Source organism: Borostomias antarcticus, assembly GCF_949987555.1.
Source record: "Borostomias antarcticus genome assembly, chromosome: 16".
Classification (NCBI taxonomy): domain Eukaryota; kingdom Metazoa; phylum Chordata; class Actinopteri; order Stomiiformes; family Stomiidae; genus Borostomias; species Borostomias antarcticus.
Window position 1 is genome coordinate 14,789,672 of NC_140249.1, and position 21,066 is coordinate 14,810,737.

The 21,066-nt window shown below is 47.6% G+C and overlaps 1 protein-coding gene across 1 annotated transcript; it reads left to right on the forward strand.

Moving 5' to 3' along the window:
* Positions 1-8,217: 8,217 nt before the first annotated feature.
* LOC311319708 (CD44 antigen-like) lies at positions 8,218-20,040 on the forward strand (the record flags this gene model as incomplete). The annotated part of the gene is made up of 7 exons (XM_084451310.1): positions 8,218-8,305; positions 11,104-11,272; positions 12,697-12,836; positions 14,679-15,160; positions 18,455-18,521; positions 19,631-19,709; positions 19,821-20,040. The coding sequence occupies 7 exons, from the start codon at positions 8,218-8,220 to the stop codon at positions 20,038-20,040; spliced, it is 1,245 nt and encodes a 414-aa protein (XP_084307436.1).
* Between the last annotated feature and the right edge of the window lie 1,026 nt (positions 20,041-21,066).

The following is a 21,066-nucleotide window of genomic DNA, read 5'->3' on the forward strand; positions in this document are numbered from 1 at the left end:
GTAGTAGTAGTATCAGTAGTAGTAGTAGTAGTAGTATCAGTAGTAGTATCAGTATCAGTAGTAGTAGTAGTAGTTGTAGTAGTGGTGGTAGTAGTAGTAGTAGTAGTAGTAGTAGTAGTAGTAGTAGTATTAGTAGTAGTAGTAGTAGTAGTAGTAGCAGTAGTAGTAGTAGTATCAGTATCAGTAGTAGTAGTAGTAGTGGATAACATTGTCCATCTGTAGTCATGGTCAGGTTAGCCTGGTCAGCGAGCGAGGGTTAGGGTTGGGCCCTCGTCAGGTTAGCCTGGTCAGCGAGCGAGGGTTAGGGATAGGGCTCTGGGCCCTCGGCCTGTTTGTTTGCTCCGTGCGTGTTGGCCGAGCTCCAGCCTCTCCTGGGCCAGTCGTCACGTCAGACAAGGCCCGATTGATCCGGGTCCCTGGCCCAGGTATGCACGGGGGTCCGCTCCGCCCAGGGGCCCCTCGCACAAACACGACTGCCACCACCATCAGCGCCTGGGTTCGGCTGCCTTGGCGTAACGCACCCCCCCCCCCCCCCCCCACACACACACACACACCTGCCGGCGTCACGTTTCAAGGTGGGAGGCGGCGAGGGGCCCCGGCGGACTGGGATCCAGCGGCCCCACAATGAAGGCTTGTGCCGGGGGCCGGCTGAGAGGACCGTCTCCTGCTACCAGAGCCCTCCAGACACGTGTTCAGTCTCTCTCTCTCTCTCTCTCTCCCTCTCTCTCTCTCTCTCTCTCTCCCCTCCACCCCCTCTCTCTCTCTACCGCTGGACCTGTACCCGCCTCTGCCGTCCGCCCTCCCCGCCCTGCTCCCCCCCCAAGGGCGTCCTCCCTCCTGGATGCCGATCTGCATCTCGACCGATCTGAAACGGGGGGGGCGGGGGGGGGTGAGGGCTCTCATATTTCAGGCAGGACTGTATCTCTGAGAATGCTGTTAAACTATTAATTACGTTGTAAAGCTCTCTATGTGAGTCTGGGTCTCCCCCCCGGCACCCCCCCCCCCCCACGGCACATCCACCCCCCCCCCCCCCCCCCCCGCCTCATTCCCCTACCCAGATACACTGGGGCCTTTGTGATAGGGTGAAAGCTGCCCCGCACTGCTCTGTAATGTATACAGACCCTTAATGCACAAGACAAGCCCAGTGATCTCTTAAAGCCCCGGATCTCCAGCCAGAGAGGTCCACTGACTACATTCTGCATTAGGGCCTGAATCTCAGAGGCTGTGGTGCAAGCTCATTTTCTTTTTGTCTACAATAAACAACCATGTTTGTGTTGGGAGCGCCTTTTAAAAGGGCCCTGTTTTTCTCCATGTTGTGGTTTGTCTGTAAACAGGCCTCGTCCCGTTTCACTGTGAGATCTCGAGGCTGAGAGAGCTGCTGAAAGTCAAAGCGGCGCAAGACAAGCGCTCCTCGGAGAGATCGCCTTTATAAACGCGCCGAAGGAGTGACTGTTGACAGTGTGACAGAGGGGGAGGTGGAGGAGAGGACGAGGGGGGAGGAGAGGGTCCTTCAGGTGACTTTGCTCCTGGACCGGGTCTCATGTTTCACCTGTCTCACCGGTCTGTGTGCGCGGACCCGTGACTGGCCGGCCGGCTGAGAGCTCGCCACAACACGCGCGCTGACTCGGCGCTTTCGCTGGGGCGAAGAGGGGGGTTGGCAGGGGGGGGAGGGATGTCACGCTCTTGGTCAGAAGGTTCTCTGAGTTCGTATGAGAGCTAACTATAGACCCATGGATAAAGGGACGCTTCAACGTGGTTCAGACGCGCCTGTAGGAGCCGCTTCTGAGAACGGTCTGTGCATATATACAGTATATAGAGAGAGACAGACAGACAGACAATTAGATAGATAGATAGATAGATAGATAGGTATTTAGATAGATAGATAGATAGATAGATAGATAGATAGATAGATAGATAGGGGGAGGAGTTTCACTGGATGTTGACGGGAGAAAGAGCGTGGTGATAAGCCCACCATTTTGGACATGCCTGCAAAGACCCCGGGGGCGGGGCTAAATATCTCATTGTTACTGAACCCCACATGGATCCAGCTGTCATGGATGGTGTCTCCATCGCCTGCTGCTGAAGTCCCTGATAACGTGAAAGACTGACTGTGCCACTGTGTGTGTGTGTGTGTGTGTGTGTGTGTGTGTGTGTATGTGTGTGAGGAGGGGGGGGGGGCAATGTAGCTGTGCCCTGTATGGCTTGGGCAGGGAAGAGAGAGAGAGAGAGAGAGAGAGAGAGAAAGAGATAGAGAGGGAGGGAGGGAGGGAGGGAGAGAGGAGAGAGAGAAGGAGAAAGAGCGAGAGAGAGAGAGGGAAGGAGAGAGAGAGAGGGAAGGAGAGAGAGGGGAGGAGAGAGAGGGAGAGAGAGAGAGAGCTTGTCATTCCAGGTAAGCAGCTGGAGGTGTTGGCGCAGGCTGTGTTGAAGCCCCTGTGTTCAGCCAGACCCTCCACGGTCCCCGAGCGCTTTTCAACTCCATTAAGTGACAATGGCGTCTTGGTAGAGTCAGCGGCGCGGACTGGCAGGACGCTGGAGCGTATGAACCGGCGCCGGGCGGCTCGCCCTGCATACTAATGACAGCACCTCTGATTCATGAGACCTGCCTCCTTTCAGCTCCACACAGGCTGTGTTCCGCTTTGATCCCTCGGGACAGCCTGCAAGGCCAGCGCTTGTTTTTCCCCTTCTCAGGGACATTGTGGCTATGTAGGGGTGTGTGTGTGTGTGTGTGTGTGTGTGTGTGTTGTGTGTGTGTGTGTGTGGGCGCGCGCACATGCAGTTGTGCGTGCGTGTAGGTGCTTATGTGGACGTGTGGTTTGTGTGTGTCCTTGTGTGTGTGTGTGTGTGTGCGCGCGCGCGCATTTGTGTGTGCGTGTGCTTATGTGGACGTGTGGTTTGTGTGTGTGTCCTTGTGTGTCTGTGTGCTTGTGTGTGTGTGATTGTGTGTGTGTGTGTGTGTGTGTGTGTGTGTGTGTGTGTGTGTGTGTGTGTGTGTGGTGCCTGCACAGTACTGCACATTTCAATATCTCCTGCAGCTTCAACCACCGTTAGGAGCATCAACCTCAACTTCCTGCTTTTGGCCAAATGTTTGTTTATTCACAGGGCCAGGGCATTAGATTATTATTTGAACAGTCTGTTTATATTCATGAGTCCACTGATGTCATGGTTACAACGTACCACCTGATCCAGTATATTCCACTGCTAAAGGCTTTTCCCCTCAGCGTGACCACTGAGAACGTTCTAGTGAATCCCACTGTCCTCCAATCAGAGTCCTCGTGTGGAAAACTCACCCACATCATACTGTGAGACGTCTTAAGACGTACAGCTCTTTGAAAACTGGGTAATGTTTTACACAGATCCACTCACTGTTGACTGCTCTGAGTTAATGATTACCATATCCACGAACCATATGGAAATGATGGCTATCCAATTGATGGTTCCAATATCTGGAGGGATGCGTTTACTATACCGCCAATCGTCTAGGACAACGTAGCCTACGAGTAATGGACAAGTTTATATTCATGACCTTTTAATGGTCTTGTGATGTCAAGCCTCCAGACATTTCAACTGTACATTTGAAGTCATATGACATCATTCCTCATATGGGCAGAGAGAGAGAGAGATGGAGGGAGAGAGGGGGAGAGGAAGAGAGAGAGAGGGAGAGAGATTGAGGGAGAGAGGGGGAGAGAGAGGGGGAGAGAGAGGGAGAGAGAGAGGGAGAGAGAGAGAGAGAGAGAGGGAGAGAGATGGAGAGGGAGAGAGAGGGAGAGGGAGAGAGAGATGGAGGGAGAGAGAGATGGAGGGAGAGAGGGAGAGAGTGAGAGAGAGGGAGAGAGAGGGAGAGAGAGATGGAGAGGGAGAGAGAGATGGAGGGGGAGAGAGAGATGGAGGGAGAGAGGGAGAGAGTGAGTGAGAGAGAGAGATGGAGGGAGAGAGGGAGAGAGAGAGTGAGAGATAGGGAGAGAGAGAGGGAGAGAGAGAGGGAGAGATAGAGAGAGGGAGGGAGGGAGAGAGAAAGAGGGGGGCAGTAGGAGGGTGGGACACATATGGCACTGATGTGAACATCTGGACCCCAGCACGGCCCCTAGTATCTGGTTCCCTGTGTGCCTGTGGCCACGTCTACCACACTGACGACACAATCTATGTTTCACAACCCGTGTTTGCGCCTGTCACTACGGCAACTGCTGTATCAACAAGTGGCATCAAGATCTGGGTGTGATATCCTGTGTGTGTGTGTGTGTGTGTGTGTGTGTGTGTGTGTGTGTGTGTGTGTGTGCGTGCGTGTGTGTGTTGGGGATTTTAGAAGACACAGATATGAAAAATGTTTGTGCCACAAACCGCACCGCATGACGCTATCTCACACAAAGAACATCCCTTAATTCCAGTCAGTCAACCCAAATCAACTAAATCAAGAACTACTCCTCAGCTCCGGGTCAGCGCTCTCACCTCTCACCTCTCACCTCTCACATACAGTACAAGAAAACAACCCACACCTGATCCAGCTCTGATAGCAGCCAAGACCATGGCGCTGTAGCCTAAACTGCTGACCGCGTGCGTTTACTCCTGACTCAGAGCACGCCCGTCTTCCTGAGAGAGGTGCAGGTAGCGCCCGTCTTCCTGAGAGAGGTGCAGGTAGCGCCCGTCTTCCTGAGAGAGGTGCAGGTAGGGCCTGTCTTCCTGAGAGAGGTGCAGGTTGGGCCTATCTTCCTGAGAGAGGTGCAGGTAGCGCCCGTCTTCCTCAGAGAGGTGCAGGTAGCGCCCGTCTTCCTCAGAGAGGTGCAGGTAGCGCCCGTCTTCCTGAGAGAGGTGCAGGTAGCGCCCGTCTTCCTGAGAGAGGTGCAGGTAGCGCCCGTCTTCCTGAGAGAGGTGCAGGTAGGGCCTGTCTTCCTGAAAGAGGTGCAGGTAGCGCCTGTCTTCCTGAGAGAGGTGCAGGTTGCGCCCGTCTTCCTCAGAGAGGTGCAGGTAGCGCCCGTCTTCCTGAGAGAGGTGCAGGTAGGGCCTGTTCCTGAGAGAGGTGCAGGTAGCGCCTGTCTTCCTGAGAGAGGTGCAGGTTGCGCCCGTCTTCCTCAGAGAGGTGCAGGTAGCGCCCGTCTTCCTCAGAGAGGTGCAGGTAGCGTGCGCTGGTTCAGACCTCAGACTCACACAGCGGCCCACGTTATCTAGCCCACCATCCAGCCTACAGAGTTACAAGTCTGAGAGTTATTCAGCTGAAGTTCGCTAGGTAGCCAGTTAGTTAGTGATAATATGCTATAACTAAAATGAAAAATTTTAATTTAATTTTATTTTACAATTTTATTTAATTGTGTGTGTTGGCTCAGCTTCAGATTGTCAAAACAGCTGGCTAGTCTATAAGTTTTAGCTAGCTATCTAGCTATTACCTGTTAACGTTTTATTGTTGTAAAAAAATAATTGATTGAGATTCTCTTCATAAAAAGGTTAGGCAGTGAAGGTTGCTCACTCAAGTATCATTCTTTCTTACTATTCCTCACACTCAGAAACCGTGTATGATAAGGGAGTAGTGTTGTCAAGCTAGAAGCATGATGATGCTAGATGGGGCATTTAGTTAAAGCTGCAGTTAATTAAAAAAGGCAATACAACATTAACTATATAATAATGCATTTAATTTATATAATGCTTTTCAACATACTGAAAGACTTCACTTAGAGAACAATACAACACAGATCATCAAGTCTGTATTGTGATCTTCAAGGCTGGACTACTACAATGCACTATGGGATCCCAGGCAAAAAACTCCATTAGGCTATATCCAGAACAGTGCTGGCAGGATCCTGAGGGGAGTTAAATATACCCATAACACCCCCATCCTGGCATCTTCACACCGGCTCCCCGTTTACTAAAGGATTGAATTCAAAACCCGTCTAACTTTCAACTGCACCCTATCTTAAAGAGCTCCTCACTGCTTCTTCAAACCCCAGGACTAAGCTCTGCTCTATGGGAGAGTTTTGCTCAGCTGCCCCTGCCTGATAATCTGAGGGCACCACAGACTCTGAGTTCTTTTAACACTGGTCTCTGATACTATTCTCTTTGTTATTATTCTGTTCTTAATGACTTGTGATTGTTTCAGCACTTTTGAGATGACAATGAAATGAGAGAAACAATGGTGCATCAGATATGTTGAATGATATTCATTCCTAATGATCTGTGTGACAAATCTACAAGAGGTAGATGACAACTCAAATGCAACATTTGCTTTGGTTCTTAATTTCCAGCCCTGGATCAGGATCTGGTCTCATCCCACAGACTGCCCACCAATAATGGAATAATCAACACATTATGTTGATAGAATAGAAATAGGCCTATATACTGGACACATACCAATAATAGAAATAAACCTGTATAATGGACACATACAAAGAATAGAAATAAGCCTATATAATGGACACATACCAAGAATAGAAATAAGCCTATATACTGGACACATACCAAGAATAGAAATAAGCCTATATACTGGACACATACCAAGAATAGAAATAACCCTGTATAATGGACACATACCAAGAATAGAAATAAGCCTGTATAATGGACACATACCAAGAATAGAAATAAGCCTATATAATGGACACATGCCAAGAATAGAAATAAGCCTATATACTGGACACATACCAAGAATAGAAATAAGCCTATATACTGGACACATACCAAGAATAGAAATAACCCTGTATAATGGACACATACCAAGAATAGAAATAAGCCTATATAATGGACACATACCAAGAATAGAAATAACCCTGTATAATGGACACATACAAAGAATAGAAATAAGCCTATATAATGGACACATGCCAAGAATAGAAATAAGCCTATATACTGGACACATGCCAAGAATAGAAATAACCCTGTATAATGGACACATGCCAAGAATAGAATAGGGGTGAGGGGGGTCAGGGATGAGAGGGGTCAGGGGTGAGGGGGGTCAGGGATGAGGGGGGGTGAGGGGGGTCAGGGATGAGAGGGGTGAGGGGGGTCAGGGTTGACGGTAGGCGATCGCCTGCAGCGTCCGTCGTCTGGCCAAGGTTTGCAGGAGAGAGAAAATGGCACACCTACAGTACATTCAGCCCATTGGAGGCTGGCTCATTGGAGGCTGGCTCATAAGAGGCTGGCTCATTGGAGGCTGGCTCATTGGAGGCTGGCTCATTGGAGGCTGGCCCATACAAACGCTCATGACGAAGATGCTTTTCACACTTGCTCAGTGATGTTGGTTTAAACCCATCCTGTGTGCAGAGCGGACAGTGGAAGCCCCCCCCCCCTGCAGCACCCCTCTGGAGGGACAAATCAACACCACGCGTCTGCACTGTGATGTGAGGCTGGAAAAATACAATATACTGTATGAGAACTTCATCACTGATAGAACAATACAGTAGCTGCCAGTCTGAACGTTTGACAGTTGAGGGTTGAAGCCCTTGGTTTGAGTAGCCTACCAAAAGACTATGGAGAAAACACTTTGCAATAAGGTTACATGAAAGGTTACATGAATTATAGCAAAGTAGTTGTTAATTAAGCAATAAACCACGAGAGGCCGTGTGTTATAGTGATTTTATAACAGCTAGGGGGCGTTGTTAGGCACGACGCGAAGCGGAGTGCCTAAAACCCCCCTAGCTGTTATAACACACGGCCTCTCGTGGTTTATTGCTTTTATACAGCGGTTACTACAGGTATTAGTGTAAAATAAACACACAGCAATGTAAAATATTAACATTTATTCAAAACGAAGCATCATTCCCTCAATTCCGCCGAGCAAAATAGTTCCCCTAACAAAAGGGTTGCCAAGCAACAACAACAACTACAATGCATTGGATCAAATGGGAGGCGCATTAATACTGAAAATGGAATGATATGCGGTCCCAGGTGTGTGTTACAAAGTATTTTAACACGGCTTCCAGCCAATCAGAATCAAGAACAAGAACTTACCGTTGTATAATATGATTTAATAATGTACACATACATGAACATATTTTCAAACATTGGTTTGACATTACAAACCATTAGCTTATGTAACATTGGTCAACTTTTTTTTATTTCATATTAGCATAGAATATGTAGCTAGCTATCCCAAATTGAAGACTGTTAATTATCCATTAGGTAGATAGTGCTAGAAAATAACCACGGTGGTTACAGCTAGCTAGCGTCACTTTCTAGCAACAAGTCTGCTACTAATGAGGTTGCAGCCAGGCGCGTGAGCCTCAAGGGGAGCGCGCCACTATGGAGACGGGGCAGCGTCACGTCTGGCTCCAGGAGTCGGGTCACAAGACAGATTCTAACTTGGATGCAAATGTTCACCTGTTGGCAGGTCCGTCTGGGGGATATGCGAGGCCCTGTGCGAAATAGGCATTGCGACCCCCCCTCCCGAGACGGCTCTGAGTCACGAAAGCGAAAGCGCAGTGTTTCCTGTGATGTCTTGGTCTCCTCGGGCCAGTTAACTTGGCGCACCTCCATGCACTAAAAGTTCAACCGCGGGCAAAATGTGAGGCCTTCTAAAGGCCCTGCCTGTTGCCGCGGTAGCCTACGTAAGAAGACTATCTGCCTTAAAATCGTATAACTGTTCCGCAGTGTGTGCATGTGTGTGTGAATGTGTGTACAGTGTGGGTGAATGTGTGAATGAGTGTGAGTTGGGTGTGAATGTGTGTACAGTGCAATGCAACTAGATTAGATGATCATGTTTCCTTTCACTACAAGAAGAAGAGCAATTCTTCACAACTCAGCTCTGTGACCACAGCTGGTGTGAGACGTAGCTAGGCAACCGTGAAATCAACCGCAAACCAACATCTGTGCTGGAGAAGTTTTAAATGAGAAGAACCCTCTCATTATAACAAACAACTGTTTTAGGACCACTCAATATTTATATGTCAGCAAACTAAGCTTGTTTTAGTGTGTTGAGGAGGACTTGCTCTGCTACAGTAGTTGATTTTAGGTGTACTAACTTTCAAATAAGCATCTTCTTCCAACGATTTTCAGATGTAAATGTACTGTATGACATCATTTGAGAGCTTACAACCTGCTCTTGCAGAATGTGTAAAAAAAGAAAAAAATAGGACAAATGACCTTGCCTTACTCAGGAACCAAAACGCCAGCTGTGGTTATTGACTTAGTATCACAGAGATAGCCTACCCGGGTACCTTAACAGCACTCATAGGACCTCTTATCTGTGAATTCAGTTCAAACTTGCAACAGATGAAGTCAATTTTCAGTTATAAGACAGTAAAGTTTCTGAGTTTCTCTTTAACGACTTCCTCATTCCAGTATACAGGATGTGTGTGCTGATTCAATCTAATTGTGATACAGTAGTTCACAAGTTTAAAGACGATACCATCAGCCATATGCGTTTAAGGACGTTTACTGAAATGATGAAGGAAATGGTGACAATTAGATGATGAATGAATTGAAGCGCATGTGTGCTGGATGAATGCACACGCTTAACGTACAGGGTTGGGTATGAGGTAGTCTCTTCAGACAGGAGACCCAGATGAGCCCCTCGGGTGGTCTGCCGAGCTTCCCGGACCCCTGCAGGCCCCTGTAGGGAGGCCTGGGTAGTGGATACTGTAGACTGAGGAGCTTGAGTGCAGAGGAGGAGATGGGGAGGGGGGAAGGGTACCAGAGCAGAGGCACGACAGAACAGGTACAGTTCTAGATTAGGTTCATATTTACACTGTGGATAATTGGCAGGAAGCTACTGTACCTTGTAGACACGGTGGTAACAGGTGCGTTAGGTTGAGTTGATTGGCAAGGCGTGTGAGGTGCATCTCGTTAGAGTTGATTGGCAGGGCATGACAGGTGCGTCAGGTTGAGTTGATTGGCAGGGCATGTCAGGTGCATCTGGTTAGTGTTAATGAGAGAGCCGTTGCGTGGTCTTCTCCTCCCAGACCTCAGTTATATCTAACTCCAGGAAGTGATTGTGACACACACACACACATATACATACATACATACACACAGACCCATACGCACTCCCATTGAAACAAAAGGCTGTGAAACAGCAGCATGTGATTGTGAATGCCCGAGGGCGACGCAGCATGGATGAGTGATAGTCCTGTCATCCCGTCGGATGTTATGTCTCTCCCCCACTCTGCTGGAACCGCATCAGCGCGGCCTTGTCATGTAATGACTCATATAAACCAGACTAGCTTCCCTGCATTCGTAATGCCGACTTATCTCCGTTTTCCATTGTGAGGGACCGTTCATGTGTGCCCACGCTACAACACAGATAATCAACAGCCCCCAGCTTCAGTATTGCAAATGGAGTCATTTGAATCTACTGAACAGCTTTCCTCTCGCAGAAATGGAGTACAAAGTAAACCTGATACTGAAGTGCTTGTCAATAGCACATGAATAAGCTATATAGACTATGGTAGGAGGCTGAGGCCTGAATGAGCAGCTAGCGTGTTGCTAACAGGGATGCATCGAAGGTTCACCATGTTCTGTTTCCGCGTGCTGGAAGTGAAAGAGCATGTTGATTACATGCAGTAACCTGCCCGGGTGTCCATGTGTAATAATACATGTAAGGTCTAATCCAGATCTGTGACAGGGAGAGGTTTCTATCTATTCAGTTGATCAAGAATTATGCGGTGAAATGCTACTGTATTTCATAATACCATAACCAAACCTGCCAGGTTGGGAACTGGCACATTTTGACAGCGAATATTGATCAGGATACAGGCCGGTTTCGCCCAGCTGTCTCCAGCTGGCCATGGTGTTGCTATGCACTGTGTTGCTAACAAATGACAAGTCTCATTCTCGTTCTGTCTCTCTAGCAGACCTCTCTCCCACACGCTGTCCACCATATTGCGGCACATTGTGGTGTAATATTCGACCCGAAGCCACAAAATGCCTGCTGTGCGACACATTGTCATACAGTTGTGTTTCTGTGCTCTCCTCCCATCTCTCTCTTATCTCTCTCCCCTATCTCTGAACTATCTCTCTTCTCCATCTCTGAACTCTCTCTCCTCCATCTCTGAACTATCTCTTTCCACCATCTCTCCCTTATCTCTCTCCCCCATCTCTGAACTATCTCACTCCTATCTCTCCCCAAACCTTCCCCCACACCTCTCACCCACTCTCTCCAACCACCCCCACCTCCCTCTCTTTTCCCAGGAGTGAAGTCGCGTAGCTGCAGTTATGACGGGGTGTTCCACGTGGAGGGAGCCGATCGCTACACCCTGACCTTTGACCTGGCCAAGCAGCTGTGTGAGAGTCTCGGGGTGACCCTGGCCAGCGCGGACCAGATTGTGGAGGCCCACGGCCGAGGCATGGAGACCTGCAGGTGAGGTCAACCACCTGTTCCTATATCATACTGCATCAGTACAATCCTGGCTAACGATTGGGCAGATATCAGCTGGGAGCTAGAGGTCTATACGATATCCAGCTTGAATCTTCCTCATGTGTCATATTACTCATGAGTTTTACTACCGTACTTGCACCAATGTTCCAATGTCCAAGAATAAACAATAATAACCCTAATTGTCACCCGATGAATACTATTGTAGACTGTCCATTTGTCCGTTCATCCATTCGTCGTTGGTTCATCCTATGACATGTACCAGAGCCCACCACTAGGAATGCTTGCGAGCCACGGTTTATTTTTTCTAAGTGGACGCACCAGATGGTTTGTTCCACTCATCCATCTGGGAAAGCTTCATTGGAAACTGTTTGGAAAAGGGTGGGCACTTTCAAAACTACTTGGCAGGTGATTGGATGAACCATCTGTCTGTCACCATCTGTCACGGGTAAATCAAATTCTTACGGAAGTTTTTCCGGAGAAGAGTGAAAATCGATTTTCCACAGAGAAAACCTTCAGTTCCGTTCTTTGATCTTTCAATAAAGAAATACTCTCCAGTCCAGTTCCCATGACTGCTAACTCAGCATCTACGCTAACCTCTTTAGGAGCCACTATTGTTTTTCTTGAAACAGTCGCCTCTAGCTGTCGTCACACCTAAACCATGCTTGGCGTAGCTGCTAGTATTTCCTTAAAGGATGTTGATTGCCCCGATCGTTTTCTGATCGGCACAAACGGATCTCTATCGAGCTTTGCCAGACTGATGAGTGAAGTGAAACAAAGTGAGCTCAAGAGATCCGGATGGTCTCACGAGGCTACATTTTTCCCAATGCCAATACATACAGTATTGCTATGTACACAAACATGGCTTATATAGTCCATTCTACTCAGGGGCCTCTTTCCAAATCCACAGAGTTCTGAGGTCTGAAAGCTTCCTTGCTTGTTACACTGACTGTACTTCCAAGGTTTCATTGACACAAAGGGAGGGGTCCATCATTGGCGGGGGACAGCATGTTTACTGTGAGCTTGTTTTATCGCGTGTGATATCGCAATCCAAACACAGTGGTGTGTTAACCTTCTCCATGTCCACGTCGTGTGCTCCGGGTCAAAATGAACCGCCTTCACGAAACCCCCAAAATAAAACAGCTTAATTACATTTTAACAACACTGGTTCTTGTACAGTAAAGACGTAGTTCATTGCAACAACACATCATCATCAGTAGGTTAAAACAAACTTGTTTCACGGCGGTCTGGTAGTATTCACATACTATGTCCACTTTATCATGAGCACAGTAGGCTAATTATTGATAATTCAGAGGTGTAAAACATATCTGTAATGTCTGGTACTGGGTCCATAAAAGCTACTGGTTCACCACCGGGTCTGAGTTCATGTCCTTGTCAAACCTTTCCAGGTACGGCTGGATCAGCAGCCAGAAGGCCGCCATCTTGCGACACAAGCCAAATGGCAACTGTGCCAAAAACATGACCGGCATCGTTTACCACCATTACAATCCTGACCAAGAACTTGATGCCTACTGCTATGATTCTGGAGGTGAGTGTCTAGTGTGTCTTCTACCATTCAAGGCATGTATCTTAAAGGGGTAGTGTGTTTTATTTTATTTTTTTACATTTAGCACTATTTGTGATCTGCCATGGACCTGAAACATATACATGTAGACCATCATTTCACTGATCGTTCTAGTACTGAGCTAGCTGCACTTTTCTGCAGGCTCTCACTGGGCTACAATGGAAGTAAATGGGCCATATGTAAATGTGTTGCAAAAACTATGATAAATGTGCTTTTCCGAGACGGGAAGCACAGGGTGTAATCGTACCAGTCTCAGTAAGAATCTGCTGTGAAATGTATCGCAATCGGAATATTTTTAAGAGTTTGGAATGGACATAAGCGTTCCCCTGGCGCTTGTTTTCACTGCTCCCACGGAGGACTATGCCCAAGCCATGTCAGACACGTAAACAATAGGGCTACATGTCCAAAATAGCATTCTACCCCTTTAAAGAGCTTAACATGCTAATCTGTGTATCAGCCTGCTGAATGAGGTAGGGCTGTGGTTGGGTGTAGGGCTGTGGTTGCTGTGTCAAGCTTCCTATAAACTCTATGCATTCAAGATAATGTCAGTACAGGGCACACTCGTCATTTCCTTCTTCGTAACACTCGCCTTGGTATGTTCCCCTAGCCGGCCCTGGGGAAAACTGTGAAAAGGTCATCAATCCAGACAGCGTGAACGAGAGAGAAGGAGATTCGGTCCTGGACATCACAGGTTGGTCTTTTTTTCATCCATAATGTCATCTCTGTCCTCATCATCTTCATCCTCCTCCCGCTCTTCCTCATCAACATACCCCTCCTCCTCCTCAATTTATGACTCTGTGGAAATGAGACAAGATAAATGTCACCTTCTCCTCTTTCCCTTTGTGCTATTATCGTCTTGACAGAACCCATTTCCTGGCTGAATGAATCTATGATTGTGGGGCGTTTGTCAGAGCAGTAGAAAGGCCCAGACCACAGAGATGGTGACAGATTATGAACTCTGTATTGTCAGGGTGAAGCCATGGTGAGCTCACTTATAGAGACACCCACCTCGACCCTCAAACTCTCCAACCCCACTTATCTACCAGGGGTGCCCCACAAGGCTCAACTCAACTCTACTGTAGAATCCATTCACCACACACTCATGTATGTGAGTGGTCGTCTCGATGTTAAAGGGGCACAACACTCAAAATAAATGTTTTGATCTACTATGCATATGATCATTATTAGGTGGGTAAGAACTTAATAGATGTAGCTATTTCTTAAATACCCCAAAAACTGTGCGGATGTACTGTAATACCTCATTAGCATGCTAATTGCTTGCACCTCACACTTTTGGGGGTTGCAGAAATATCTACAGTAAATCGATCATATTACTGACCAAAATGATTTGTTAACATCACAACGGAATAACCTGTAAACAAACACCTTCACTTCTGTAAACCGAGGTTGATGCCATCCCATAATACTGTAGCGGTCAAATGATAGCCGTGGGATTCCTTATCACTGGTGAAACCCTCTCACCGGCCAGTCAGGCTAACATGCACGCTAGTAATCAATCTCTCAACTATCTCTCTCCCATCTCTCAACTATCTCCTCCATCTCTGAACTATCTCTCCCCCATCTCTGAACTATCTCCTCCATCTCTCAACTATCTCTCTGAACTATCTCTCCCCCATCTCTGAACTATCTCCTCCATCTCTCAACTATCTCTCTGAACTATCTCTCCCCCATCTCTGAACTATCTCCTCCATCTCTGAACTCTCTCTCTCCCATCCAGGTTGATAGAAATATGTTTCTGTGACCCCGTTGACCTTGTTCTGTGTCCCTGCTCTGTTTCACACACAGCCCTGACCACAGCGCCACCCGGGGCTGTGGAGGATGTCCATGAGGAGGTCCAGCCACCAGCCCCAGAGGCAGAGGACCCGGCGGCGCCGGAAACCACAGCCCACTCGGCGGTCACAGCCGACCCAGACGCCCGGGACTTGACCTCGACCCCCGGGGGGGAGGCGGAGGACACCCCCACCGAGCCGGAGCTCATCTCCGTACCCGTAGAGGGGGAGCCGGCTACGGCCGCCGGCCCGGAGGAGGCGCAGACGGCCACGGAGAGACCCGCGGGGGAGGAGGAGCCGACCGGAGGAGATCAGACCCAGGGAACCGGTCCCACACGCGACCCACGGATGGTGCTGCCTGAACTGGACGACACCATGGGCTCTGGCATGGCCCCCAGCCCAACGGAGGTTGAGGGCGAGGCGGCGTCCACAGTGACGCCTGTCCGAGAGCCGTCTGAAACGCCGGAGACGACCAGACAGGTGGAGGTGGAGGAGAAGGTGGAGGAGAAAGTGGAGGAGAAGGTGGAGGAGAAGGTGGAGGAGAAGGTGGTGGAGGCTGATGACAAGAAGCAGGGAGCAGGTGAGAATAATCCAGGGGGCATGTTTTTTTTAATTTACTGTGACAGACTTGGAGTGTTGATTCTTCTGCTAGTCAATAACTACAATCAAAGGTCATATATTTTGTAAAGGTACAGTGATCGAGAACAGGAGAATTATATGCTGTACAATAATAATAATCAATAAAAAAAATAAAATCATAATAATAATAATAATAATAATAATAATAATACATTTTATTTGTAACACACTTTTCATTTAAAAAGTATCAATGCTACAGGTTTAAAAGTGCAGCATAACAAAACACATCTATCAAGCTATGACACAGCTGGTGGTATGCAGTCAAGACTGGCAAGAAACATTCCTTTTCTTAGGATCGCTTTAATATCCTAAGACGTTAAAACAATGTATCTTACCCAAGCTCTCTGTCTAAAAATAGCCTTTGACATGAGGGTGACTTTAGAACTTCCAAAGGGATGCACAGTAGAAAGAGATAGCTCTGTATGTTTGATCCTTTATCCACATGTCAGCAATTCCGCTTTTGCAAAAAGGTTGAACTAGCAACCTTTGTTCAGTGGGTGAGGGTCAGTATGCTCCTATGTGATGGAGGCCTGTGACTGAGGGAGGTTGGATATCAGTGGGATGCGGTTAACAAGTAAAACCAAAAAGATTAAAAACTTTAAAAAAAGATAAAAAGTTTTTATCTCACTCAAAAAGGTATGTCCTTTTGTGGGCTAAAACGTACAGCACAATATGAAGCTCATAAATTGTACAGTACACAAATATACCCTGCAACTTCATTCTTCCTCCTCAGCTGTCAATCATCATCGTGGAACTCGACTCCCCCTCTGTTTCCACGGCGACTCATTATTCAACGTTTCTAACCGGCAATTTCTTTCAGAGGATCTGCAAATATGGACATCTCTATTAGAATTCAATTAGCCTGACTGTCACCAAGCACACTGCTTCTTCAAAAACTCAGTGTGTGACAGTGTACTGCATCTGTTATTATACTGTATAGCTTTTGATGAGTAAAATATCACTCTCACCATCATTATATATATATATATATATATATATCCAACTGTCTGATACAGTCACTCTTTCTGTGAGTGTAGAATCATTCCTACAAGAGCACAATACGGTTGCATACTTTGCTCATGCTGCACATTTTCAGCCCAACTGGCAAAAGTTTAAGAAGACAACTCAACTCGCCCCCTGGTGTTGGGGTGGAAGAATCTAGAGTCTTGCGTTTGGACTCATTTGCTATTCCAAAACAACGGCAGAGTTGAAATTTAATCAAAAACTAAATACAGAGTAGACACACAAATTGAAATTGAAAGATGATAGATATGTGATTTGATTCAGCTCCTGAGACAGCCCCATCCTGGAGAGAGGGTTCAGACAGGGTGAGAGTGGGCGTATCCGTGAGTCATCGGTGAAGTTTGTTTGGAGAGGGCTCCCCTTGTGACCAGATGAGGGAGATGGTTGTGGTCGGAATAATCCGCAGGCCCCAGGCCCTACCACAGTCTGGCCCCTCTGGGCTTCCATCCTCTGAGGAAAACCATGCCTGAATAACACAGAAACAGACACAATATGAATCCAACCCTTTCCATATACATATTTCTGCTATATATATATAGGGGGGAAGTGACACATTTTCAGACACCACACATTCAAACTGTACAGTATATTGCTAAGGGACTTCCTACTCTATAATAATTTATTTTTGTGCACCTCAGTTGAATTTATCCAGCTGACTGTATAGGTTCATAGTTTCAGTAAATATGGGTTGGATGATTCATAACTACTCCAGGGGTGTGGTGGTGACAAACGATGTGTGTATACTATAGCAGAAATGTTACAGTTTTCACATTAACAGTGTTTAAACGCTGTGGGTCCATATTATGGCTAAATAAGTGGGTATACAGTAGTCTGTATACCTCTGTATACTCCACTAGCTGACCCCTGACCTCTACTGTACATGTTGCACAGCCGATCACTGGACTAAACTTGGAGACCAGTTAGATTCAATACCATGTGCCACGGTACCATCACAGTGCCTGTTTATTTTCATCAGAATCAGAATCCGTTTATTGCCATGCAGTTTTTCCGCTTACTAGGAGTTATAAGGGTCTTTTCCTCCTGTTTGTTTATTTTATTTAAAAGAAGGGACAATGCACATTATCAACATATCAGTTTCCACATCAATGTAAATGTACCAGAGTTAGCTAGTAGACCTAAGCTAATTTTCATCTGCAGTCAACATAGTACTACAAAACAACACAGTATAATAAAATACAGCACAACACAACACAATACAACACAACACAACACAATACAATACAATACAATACAATACAATACAATACAATACAATACAATACAATACAATACAATACAATACAATAGAGTATCCAAATATGTAACAGAGAGTTCCCAAGATGATAGCCTACTCAGTGATTGCAGATCTGGTTTGCTTTAAGCCATGTCTTAAGTCTGTGTTTAAAAGTTGTAAAGGTAGATCTTTCCCTCAGTGCACTAGGAAGACTATTCCAGTAGTGGGTGGCTCTGACTGAGAAGACTGTTTGTCCAAACGTGCTGCGTCTGTAAGGAACAACGCAGTCCCCTCTGATGGTTGCCCTTGTTGCCCTGCTGCTACCATCCCTCTGCTTTATGAACTGGCTGAGTGGGGGAGGTGCAAGACCATGTAGGACCCTAAACATGAGGCAGACATCTACACTCATCGTTCTTTCATTATCGTTGTTCGCGCGGCGCCCGCCCCTCAGCATGACATCATAAACCATCTCTTTCGCTAAAACGACCTCTCCTTTCGTCTACGGTCGCCCGCCAACTCTCTCCCACATCGACGGCCCACAATGCTCTGCGTCCGGAACATTCCGCACTTGGACCTGCTCACGTCCAGCGTGCTGCATGGCCACGCCCTCCCTGGTCTCACAGGCCCCGCGGGGCAGGGGTGGAGCCTCACGGCTCACGCAGGTCATCGGCCCGGCGCCGTCGGCCCTGTGACCTATGACCCTCACTGAACGCACATCAGGTGCTCTGGTTTCCTCACTGCGGGGGGGGGGGGGGCTGATGGCTACCACAGAGCAATGTCCGCTGTGATTTATCATTATCGTGTGTGTGTGTGTGTGTGTGTGTGTGTGTGAGTATCGTGGCTGTTGACTGACTCCTCTCCCCTGTGCCCCCCCCCCACCCCCAGGTCCAGCGCAGCCTGAAGCGGGCAGGATGGGTCCTGGAGCGCTCCCTACCCCCGCCGGCCAGGACGACAGCGCATCAAGTCAGCTAACACTCATCTCTACCCACAATCCTTTAGTGTTTGTCGCTTATAGTATTAGATTAGACTAGATTATGCTCTTGGTCACTTGTTTAGAAAGGAGATGAACTTGTGAGTTTTGGCGAGTAGTGGTTAGATTAGATTAGATAAAATTAGATTAGATTAGTTTCACTTTATTGTCATTACAAGACCAACCAGAAGTGCGTCCAACCAGAAGTGCAACAAACAGCACTGATATTGCAATATTTGTAATTCACGATAATCTACACAGTAAGCGCAATGGTAGCGCAATGTACAATGATGCATTGGCTTTTCCTGCGTTAAAGGAGTAGTAAAGGGAAAATGCATGTTTAGCCCTGTTTTAAGGTTACTTATGATCATATACAATGGTTCAGATCAAAACGTTGACAAAACTAGCACTTTTGAGAAAGTCTGATAATTGCTCTACCACTGTTTTGGTCATACAATGGATGTGGGTGGGCACCGTGAAAAATCATTCAAAAAACATGTTAAACTCTCAATTTCGAAAACAAGAAACTCACCGAGGTGTTAGTTGGCGTTCTGACATATAATTCGCCATAAAGTAAGATTCTAATTCATCTGGAAAGGCTTTTTTCAATATTTAGCATAGAACTATTTAGTCGCAGCACATACATGTGTAAACTTTCGCAAACTAGGTAGCCTAGCAACATAAACAATAACAATAGCTACCCTAGGTAGTTCCGCTTCCTGAATCCCCTCTGCGGATTGATCTACACATCTACAATGGTCGCGTCAATACAAGTCAATAGATTTCAGAGAGTTTAACATGTTTTTGAAAGATTTTTCAAGGTGCCCACCCACATCCATTGTATGACCAAAACGGTGGTAGAGCAATTATCAGACTTTCTCAAAAGTGCTAGTTTTGTCAACGTTTTGATCTGAACCATTGTATATGATCATAAGTAACCTTAAAACAGGGCTAAACATGCATTTTCCCTTTACTACTCCTTTAAAGGCAATTATTGTAAGTCGCTTTGGATAAACGCGTCAGCTAAATGACTGTAATGTACTGTACTGTAATGTAACGTGTCACATTCTCTAAACCCCCTGCATGGCGCTCCTCTCTGCAGACTGGCTCCTCATCCTGGGCGTGATCGTGGCCGTGGGCGCCATCCTGCTGGTGTGCGCTGCCGTCGCCAAGCGGAAGAGGTGAGTTTCCAGATCGGCGCCGAGCGACGCGGCGCCCATACCGTTTTTTATTTTTTTATCTCATTTCGCGGTCCAAACAACCCCCCCCCCCTCCTCCTCCACCCCCCCTAGCTGGTGCGGCCAGCGGCAGAGTCTGACCATCTCGTCCAAGGATGGCGGCGGCGAGGGCAACGGGGCGGCGGCAGCGGTGGGCGGAGCCCTGGCCCAGGAGCGCGAGCAGGAGATGGTGACCCTGATGAACAAGGAGAAGATCCAGGAGAACGGCAACGCTGAGGAGTTCACCGTCATTACGCTGGAGGAGGAGTCACCGGAGAAGGAGCAGCTGGCGTGAGAGAGAGAGGGAGAGAGGGAGAGAGGGGGGAGAGAGAGAGAGGGAGGGAGGGAGAGAGAGAGAGATAGGGGGAGGGAGAGAGAGAGAGGTAGAGAGAGAGGGGGAGGGAGAGAGAGAGAGAGAGAGAGAGAGGGAGGGAGGGAGGGAGAGAGAGAGAGATGGGGGGAGAGAGAGAGGGAGAGGGAGAGAGGGAGAGAGAGAGAGAGAGAGGTTGAGAGAGTGAGAGAGAGAGAGAGAGAGAGAGAGGTGGGAAGGAAGAAGCAGGGCGGGAGGTCATGACACTGGGACCAGAAGCTAGCAAGTGAGACGGGCTGTCTGGGACTGAGATGGACAGCCTGGCACTGGGCCGACACTGGACGGGTCAGGGGGGGGTTTCAGCGGGGGGTCAGTGGATCAGGATCTAATGTTTTGTGTTATTAGAATGTTCTGTTTTTGTGCTGGGGAAAATAAGATGGTCGGTTTGTTTTTGTTCTTCTGACTTAAAAAAAACACACAAAAAAAGCAGGAAGTGCAGCAGGACCCTCCTATGTTAGGGTCGTCCCCAAGCCTGAGGGCTGTCACCAGGAATTAACCTGCTTGAAGGGAGTGGTGTGGCAGCAAGTGCGTGTTTGTGTACATGTGAGTGTGTGTGTGTGTGTGTGTGTGTGTGTCTTTTTCTGTGTGTGTTTAAGAGGGAGGTGAGAGAGGAAGTTAAAGGCTCAGGGGGGGGGGGGGGGGGTGAAGTGCTACGGGGGCAGAGGGGTTCTATAGAACTGTGCATTGTTAATAGCTGACTGTGCACAGAGGCGTTGGATCCATCATCCTACCGGCTGAAAGACCAAAACTCACAGCAACAAGTGATCAATTAAAGTGGGTGGACGATTTGGCTGTTTCTAGGGGTTTCATGTGGTTTCTAATGGATGGGTGGATTCTGACGCGGTGACCTGCTGGTTCACACACTCTTCATCTTTTCTCCTGCTTCCTTCTTCCTGTTTAACTGTAGCCTTGTGGACATTTCACAAAATCTCCTGTGGATTGGGGTTTCAT